Source organism: Mytilus edulis, chromosome 12 (assembly GCF_963676685.1).
Source record: "Mytilus edulis chromosome 12, xbMytEdul2.2, whole genome shotgun sequence".
Taxonomy (NCBI): domain Eukaryota; kingdom Metazoa; phylum Mollusca; class Bivalvia; order Mytilida; family Mytilidae; genus Mytilus; species Mytilus edulis.
The window spans coordinates 11,778,215-11,787,419 of NC_092355.1; the positions used below are offsets into that span (position 1 = coordinate 11,778,215).

General features: G+C 30.8%; 1 protein-coding gene across 1 annotated transcript; it reads right to left on the reverse strand.

The window, feature by feature from the left end:
* Window positions 1-5,125: 5,125 nt before the first annotated feature.
* On the reverse strand, window positions 5,126-8,740 carry LOC139497131 (RBPJ-interacting and tubulin-associated protein 1-like). The gene is made up of 2 exons (XM_071285222.1): window positions 8,618-8,740; window positions 5,126-5,931 (listed from the first exon to the last, which is right to left on the reverse strand). The coding sequence occupies exons 1-2, from the start codon at window positions 8,650-8,652 to the stop codon at window positions 5,271-5,273; spliced, it is 696 nt and encodes a 231-aa protein (XP_071141323.1). The 5' UTR covers window positions 8,653-8,740; the 3' UTR covers window positions 5,126-5,270.
* Between the last annotated feature and the right edge of the window lie 465 nt (window positions 8,741-9,205).

Sequence of the window (9,205 nt, forward strand, 5' to 3'; positions counted from 1 at the left end):
AACCAACTTTTGGACGGACATACGGACATATAAAAAACCAGTTGTTGACATGACACGGGTTATGTTCTTCTCATATATGTTATGATGGTATGATACTAAACCCCTAACGGGAAGGATTGTGCCTGATATTCATGTGATGAAATCATAATCTTTCAATCAGTTTAATTGAAGTCTGGAGCTGGCATGTCAGTTAACTGCTAGTATAGTCTGTTGTTATTTATGTATTATTGTCATTTTGTTTATTTTCTTTGGTTACATCTTCTGACATCAGACTCGGACTTCTCTTGAATTGAATTTTAAATGTGCGTATTGTTATGCATTTACTTTTCTACATTGACTAGAGGTATAGGGGGAGGGTTGAGATCTCATAAACATGTTTAACCCTGCCGCATTTTTGCGCCTGTCCCAAGTCAGGAGCCTCTGGCCTTTGTTAGTCTTGTGTTTTTTTTATTTTAGTTTCTTGTGTACAATTCGGAAATTAGTATGGCGTTCATTATCACTGAACTAGTATATATTTGTTTAGGGGCCAGCTGGAGGACGCCTCCGGGTGCGGGAATGTCTCGCTACATTGAAGACCTGTTAGTGACCTTCTGCTGTTGTTTTTTCTATGGTCGGGTTGTTGTCTCTTTGACACATTCCCCATTTCCATTCTCAATTTTATATGTATGGAATGACTAGGAAAAAAATTAATGTCCCCTACACTACAGCTTGGGCCTAAAAACAAATAATTCCAAAACATTTAAGTCTTTATTACAAAATCCAATACTCAAATAAAAAATAAATAGATGGAAAAGTGACTAAAGAGAATAAGTAAACTATGTAAAATACTGATATAACAAAAAATAAAGACTTCAACAGTCATCAACAGTAATGCACATATATACCAAGTCAACAAAAACTTGTATGAATTAATGTTCTAATATATAATGTAACAAACACAACCAATACACATGAATTCCCCTATCTACAGTTGTTAAATGTTTGACAGTGACAATTGAGGGACTGTCATCGAACATATTCATTATTCAGATATAATAATTAAAACATTTCAGCAACAGTGTAATCAATAAATTTCAAAATGGCCCTAAAATAATATAAATATCTTATTTTTTTTGGGGGGGGGGGGGGGGGGGGGGGGGGAAGTACAAATTTGTTGTTCTAATTTATGTCAATTTTTAGTAATTCTTTATAACCTATGAAAAGATTTCCCATGACAGCATGTCAATACAAAAATCATATTCACAATAAAATAAATAGAAAAGTCCATCTATTCTTATGTCTTTGGTGTGCCTTATTAAAAGAAAAGAAAAACGTCAGTGTTAATGATCTTATTACAAGCATGATAGTTGACCATAAACCTCATTTCTAAAAGCAGAATCATACTTAATAAAAGTTGATTGGTACTAAATATAATTTAATGAAATTTTCAAGTATTCTTAAAAATGGTGATAATCACTTTTCATGCACCATAAGATGGTAGAGAATATATATTAGGTGTAATACCACCATTGACTTCCCCCTATTAGTCTATGTTAAATTTGCACTTTTCAAAAAAATTGTGCAGAATTTATCTTTGTTTCAAATAAAGAAAAACATGGCATGAGTAAAGTTTTATCCTGTCCAGTAAAATCATTCAAATTTACATCAAACAAAAACGTATATGTAAAAAAGTTTAGATACAATTTTCTATTAGAAGGCTTATTGAAAATCTAAAAAATAAAATGAATAAATGACATTAAAGATGCATGTGAATAAATTATGAAATGTGATAGCACTTATTTTACAAAACAGACATAAAACAAGGTAGGTAACAAAAGCATGTTCAATAACCCATATAAAATGTATCTGTCTATAAATTGACTATAAAGGGCAATAACTCCTTCGGGGGTCAATTGACCACTTCGCTTTCGTTTCCAAAATATGATAAAAAAAACTGCATTTTACCCTATGTACTATTCTAAGCCATGACAGCCATCTTGGTTAGCGGGCGGGGTCATCAAACACATTTTTAAAACTAGATACCCTAATTATGATTGCAGACAAGTTTGGTTAAAATCTCTTAGTAGTTTCAGAAAAGATTTTGTAAAAGATAAGAAAAATTTATGAAAAAATGTTAAAAATTTACAAATATTTACCAAATCCAGAAAATTGTTAAAAAATTGACAATAAAGGGCAATAATTCCTTAAGGGGTCAATTGACCATTTTGGTCATGCAAACTTATTTGTAGATCTAACTTTGATGAACATTATTGCTGTTTACAGTTAATCTCTATCTCTAATAATATTTAAGATATTAACCAAAAACGGCAAAATTTTCTTGTGTCAGATTTGCTCTAAATGCTTTGGTTTCAGAGATTTAAGTCAAAATCTACATTTTACCGCTATGTTCTATTTTTAGCCATGGCAGCTATCTTGGTTGGTTTGCTAGGTTATTGAACATTTTTTTTAAACTAGATACCCCAATGATGATTGTGGCCAAGTTTAGACAAATTTGGCCCAGTAGTTTCAGAGGAGATGATTTTTGTAAAAGTTAATGACAACAAGGACGACAACGATGGGCACCAAGTGATGAGGAAAGCTGAGTTAGCTCACTAGGCTTTTCGGGCCAGGTGAGCTAAAAATCAAATTAATTGTGTGATTGATCATTGTACAAGTTGAAACAAAAAAATATCAAGACATCAAAAATAGATAAAAGCATAACTGAGAAATAAAACTTTTGAAAAACATTAAAATCATTTCACTCATAAAAATACTTATCAATTATAAATGTAAAAAACAATGATATCCCATATCCAATGTTTCCAAATACAATTTATTACATAAAAGATGATCATAGAATGAATATCACTTTAGAGTGAATGCTTCGTTTAATAAATTCTTTGGGGTGTAAAAGCATTCACCATATAGTAAAATCATCTTTATACATGGAAAAATATCGTTGATAATGACCACAAAATAAAGAGATATACCGTTTCCCTTCTTTCTAGTGAAATATGTTAAATAAATAATTCATGTTGCAGTGTAATGTCTTACCGTATTTTCTCTAAAATACAATTTTATCTCTAACAAAAAAAGATAAGCTAATCGTGTTCATCCCAAAACCAAAGAGTATACTGTAAATTGTACCTATTTTTCAGTTGATTTCATGAGTATTTAACTTTTCAACTGAGTACAATTTTATTGAATGTTTCTGTGAAGAATTGGTGAAACTGTCAAATTGAATACCCATGAAATTCATATTTTTCACCTAGCAACAAAATTTGGCAATTAACCACTAAAATAATGAATCCCCAGTAAATGATTTAAATGAGGCTTTGTGTATGGAAATATTCCATAGTATAATCAGTGTCACGAAATGTGTGCCAAGAGTGTGAAGTGTAATTTCTTATTTGCTTTTTAGAAAAAAAGATTTTGTTTAAAATAAATATTACTGTTCATAAATTAACTGACGATTATATACCCGTATGATTAGAAAATGCTTTAAGTAACCATTTTAAAATTAACAATACCAGTAGTCATTTTGATATTCAATGTGCAGATCACCTCCACTCCCCCTTATTCTTGGTGGGTTTTATTTTGCTTAATTTGTTTTCTATGTTAGGTATATATGTAAACTGTTGTAAACTGTTGTATAATATATATCATTTTTTTGTTAAATGTTTTGTTGCCAAGGCATTGTCAGTTTGTGTTTTACTTAAGAAAATCTTACATACATATACAATGTTCATGTCTTATTTATCTATTTCATTTAATTAAATTTCATCTTACACAGTTTCAACATCATGAGATTATATTTACACCAATCTCAAATCTTATATAAAACAAAACCAAAAATAACAATTTACCATGGGGTTAATAGTATGATAAAAATATTAAACATTTTAATTGTTAAATGAATCTCTAACTTCACCTCAACTTATATATGAAATGGTTGTTGGAGCGACATAATAATATGCAGAAATTATCATTTAAACAACTCCATAAAATATGGTCCACAACCTCAATAGGCTTGCAAATCTTATCTTTCTGTCAATTTTTAAAGGTCTTAGTTACTGTAAATGCATAAATTATTGTGAGGTTTTTATTATTGCCAATAATGCGACAGAATTGTAAACGCAATAATTACAACTCGCATTTTGTAATATTTTCTCTGAATTAAGCAGGATTTTTCTCAAAATCGTAAAAATTAAAATGAGCAAAGTCCATACTATAAAAGGCCCCGATAAGACAATGTAAAAGTTCACTGAGCAATAAGTTAATTAGTTTTGATTTCATTATACATTCATGTCAATTTATAAAAGAATCTGAATTTATTTATTGCAAATTTACCTTAGTAACAAACGCTTTACATTCTAACATTGAATAAAAAAAAATATCATAATAAAAATACAAATTAACTACGGTATATATATGATCATTTATAAAGTACAATGTACATTAAATACACCTCCAATAAAATGATGTACACAATTTCAGTGTTACAGTATATTCATTCTTATCTGATAAAATTCACTTCAAGAACACTGGATAACATTCAAAATAACATACATTTTAGAGAAGAATTCTTAACATAAAACACTAAGAAAACAGTGAGGTCCAAACAATGTTTGTTGCAAGCTATTGAAACTTTACACTGCTACACATATTAACTTAAAGTGGGTCTATATTACGGTGTAATTTTACACAAAATACTGAAACTAGGGACAATGATAACAGGCAATAGAGTTATCTCCCTTTGCCATTCATTATCTACATTTTTGTAAATACATGTGTCAACTTCATAAAGCTACATGTATTGATCATTGAAGATGTCACCTGATGCTGTCTTGATAGTTGATATTGCTGTAAAATTTAAGCATCTTTTATAAAAACAAAATTTTATAGTGAGAACATACTCTATTAGCATGATTAGATGATTAGTAATTATTTAAAAAAGACATTTTTACAAAAACAATTATTGAGCAACACATTTTTATAAACATGATATAATATAACTATTGTTTTCTAAATTCTGATACCTATCTCCCATTCCTAGAATACATGTATCTAATAGTTGACTCCCTCTCCTCGGAAGTCATCATCTACATTTCGAAAGTAACTTTGTTATGTTATAAAAAATCCAATACTTCAAGTGTCAATGGGACTTAATTATATAAGTTTGAGAAAATTAAAAAAACCTGCTGCATAATGTAATCAAAACTAAAAGCTAAATGAATATTTATAAAAAAAGGGATACAACTCATGTTTAACATTAGCTATCTTTTTGGTAATTAAGGCTTCCATACAGAATTTGACTTTCCGCTAGTCATGCTCTCAACAGTTAATGGTCTGTTCCTAAAACTTCCTGGCCTTGGTCCTTGTCTAGAAGGAGGTCTACCGTCCAGAATGTATGGTTCCATTTTATTTTTATCTCTCATAGATCCTTGCGTCATTTGTCGGTTGTAGCTCTCTTGTGGTGCCCAGTATATCGGTGCACCCTTGGTAACCTTATCTGCCCACGGTGATTCAAACGATGGTTCTGGTAATCCTTCTCCAAACAATGACTCGTCTACGAAAGTTGGCGTATGTCTAGTAAGTCTATGTTTTGATTTTGATGACTGACTGGTAGATGAATTCCTTAAAGAAATAACACCTTGAGATTTTTTTTCATATCTATGCATATCTACTGGTGATGGTGACCATAAAAGTGGGGGTCCTTTATTTTTCTTTTTCTCCTCTTTGGTATTCTGGACCCATGGATATTTAAATCCATGGTCTGTAGAGTGTGTTGCGTAATTATGAGATTTGAACAAAGTTTCATCTACATTTGCTGATTCAGATACTTTATGATATCCACTTCGTGTCCTCCCTGACAAAGGACGGGCTCTGCCACTCGCTGAAGGTGGCCTTGAACCAGTGATAACAAATGCATCTGTCATAACTGGCTTTAGACTGAAATCAAAGATTTAGAAAAGATTATAATTACTGTATAGTATCAAAAATGTTACTAACATAATTCTCTTGGTCTCACTAAAAAACGATTTGATGTTTTTAATGTTTATAAAAATCTCCTTGAAGTCTTGTACTTGTCATGCTTGTAGGGAGTTTTCTCTTTTGATTTTTTTTACATTTTTCCTCGTTGCCTTTAAGCATATGTTAATAGCTTTCTATGTGGTATGGATTTTGCTCAGTTTTGAAACCCTTATCATGCTTATGGTTACCTTTTGTTACTAGCTTCTTGGCCATTTGATTAATGGTCTCTGATAGAGAGCTGTCTCATTAGCTATCATACCACATCGTCTTATTATAGTAGGGACATCTATTAAAAGACCACTATCGAGTTCATCCGTCACTGGAAAAAACTCATCAATTATGCGCGCCTTTATGACGTCATTTACCAGATAGAGGAGGTCGCCTGTATACCTGCACTATAAACATTCATCAAGAGTCTTAGTGATCGTCATTGTGCAGGATAAACTAGCAATTATGTTTATTCTGTACATGTGTAGGTAACTTAATCACAATTCCCTAATGATACAAGTGCTGATTGTCAATTGTTAGAATACAATTTGCCGAATAAATTGTGCAATATACATTTTAGCATCATACATGTAATTTTCCAACCACTCATTCAACATGGGAACGGAAGGCCCCTAAACGCACAAGTGATGATCACTAAAACCAAAGTTTTTGACAGAAATGCATCGAACTCGAAAGTTGTCTATTACATGCATGACATGTGTACACATATAATATCATTGATATCTGGAAATATTCCATGATCATTTCTGGGGTATGCATGGTATAAACTTTAAAAAAAACAATGAAACAAAAAATAAAGAATTGAGAAAAATGGTATCTAAAAATAAAGAAAAGAGTGCTAAAAAGATAAGAAGACAGAAAAGGAAAAAATAAGGCTAAAAATGAAAGAATATAGAAATAAAGATTTCTCTGTTGAGACCCTAATCTTCACCTAGCTATATAGTCAACAGACCTTCCTAAATATGTTTAGCTGACTACAATTGTATGCAGTATGGGCTTTACTCATTGTTGAAGGCTGTACATAACCTTTAAACTGTTAATTTCTGTGTTATTTGGTCTCTTATGGAGAGTTGTCTAATCCATAATCATACCACATCATCTTTTTTATATATAAACATGATAAATGTCAATTCTACATAAACTGTACCAACATAAAAATAAAAACATGTTAGCGTGATAAACAAATGAGATGCATACGTCAATGAAACAGCAACCCAAATAAGAAAATAAGTTAGTTTTATCTCTCAAATGGTTTTACATACATTGTTCATCATGTTCATTGAATGTCTTTAATAGCTTGCTATACGGTAATTGGTTTTGGTCATTGTTGATGGCCATATAAGGACCTATAGTTGCAACTAACTTACTAACTTCTATGTCATTATTATTTTTTTTTAAATATATTGCAATCATAAATTTAAATTTGAATTCAAGGAGGAAATTTTCAATACATTGTATATTATGTAGAAACATGTATTATGTATTAATTTAATATGTATTGTCATTAAAGAATATTCCAATTTAACCAGAGACATTAAATTTAACCAGAGACCTACACATGCATGTACATGTAGCTGATGAAGTTCAAGTGTGTACATTGTACATTAAATGCATTTGTTTCCCTGTGCTCAGGGGACTTACTTAGATAAATGATTTTTAAATCACTTATTTAAGTAGCAAATTCAAAGTTTTGTCACAAATTGTGATTTTGTAGTTTTACCAAAATTTTAAACACATATAGGTTTAAATAATATCTTTTCATTAGTAAAATTGAAAAAAAATGACCTTTTTGCTTCTTTTAAGTAGCAAGGTTTATGCCTTTAATGCTATCATTTAGCTGCAAATTCTATTTTAGTTGAAAAAATGCTATAATAATGGCTTTAAATAATGAACTGATACTTTTTTAAAAGATTTTTCCCAGCAGTGGGAGTATTTTTCCTGTGAAGTTCAAGGTTTCATCTTTCAGATTATGTAATAAAATTCTACTGTTCGCGATAAAAATTTCACTGTTCAGGGGTGTTGAAATTAGTCATTGTTAGTGGGGGTTATTAAAATAATGATACTTAAAGAAGTGATTTTTATGTCATTATCCTAGATTCAGGACAAGGTCATCACCTGAAATGACCTGGTTATCCTATCAACACAGATGTTGGCAGGGGTGTGGAAATATTTGTTGTGACCACTTGTCCCTGGGCAAGTAAAACTGTAAATTTTACTTGTCCGGTAAAAAAGTTACTTGCCCTGATGGTCCAAACCAGATGCGGATTACAGTAATTGGTCAGCATTAGGCTGTGGGTTTGAATCCATGGAATTTTCATGAATGCTTCATTATGTTTATAGTAATAACCACTATCAAAAATAAGCATTATTCTTGCACGGCATTTATAATCTTGACCTTGATTTACAGAAAACACATCAAATAAGGAAAATATGCATGATTAAATGAAGGAGGGAATACAAGTTTGAGAGGAATGCTATTTCTTGCAAACCTCTTGATCTGTTGATTTTGACTTGAGTCAAGAGAAAATGTTTCAAATGCAACACACTGTCTAGCTCCGTCGAAGCTTTTTGCTTCACCTTAACTGTTGTATATTACCTTGAATTTCTTGTTTTGTCTAGATCATTTGCCATTAGTCAGCAAATATTACAATAATGACATTATCTCGACATCAAAATCTCAAAAATTGCTTGACATCAGTAAACACATCATCATGGTCTGTCAAACGTTTAAATAATTTTTATAAATTTAGACTGTAGACGGAAATATAATTTCCGGAAAAAAATGTTTTATTTCAATATTATATATATATTACAACCTTACTATACAAATCCTTGTTACAACCAAACATCAACCCACACCAAACTGAATATAATTGAAAGACATCTAGAGGTCAATATCTGTCTCGACAGAAGACAAAAAAAAGAAAAATATAGCGAATTCTGGAGGAATTATATTATTACATGTAATGCATTTGAAATATTTAATATATATATATTGTCAAGTTCGATTTTTATAGCTTTAGGTTCCACCTAGCTAACATTTTAGAAAACTGGGATTTCAATGTTAGTCTATTAGAGGCCGAAATTTGATTTTCATTGGTTGTACATGTAGACATGGAATCTTATTTTATCGTGACTGAGTCAGATTTGAAAATGACTAAAGTTTTCAGAAAAGACTGAATGT

Excerpts from the sequence above, each read along its gene's own strand:
- LOC139497131 (XM_071285222.1), bottom strand. The coding sequence starts at position 8,652 with ATGGCAAATGATCTAGACAAAACAAGAAATTCAAG. Across the intron at positions 5,932-8,617 it reads GACAAAACAAGAAATTCAAG|TCTAAAGCCAGTTATGACAG; the intron begins GTAATATACAAC and ends CTTTGATTTCAG.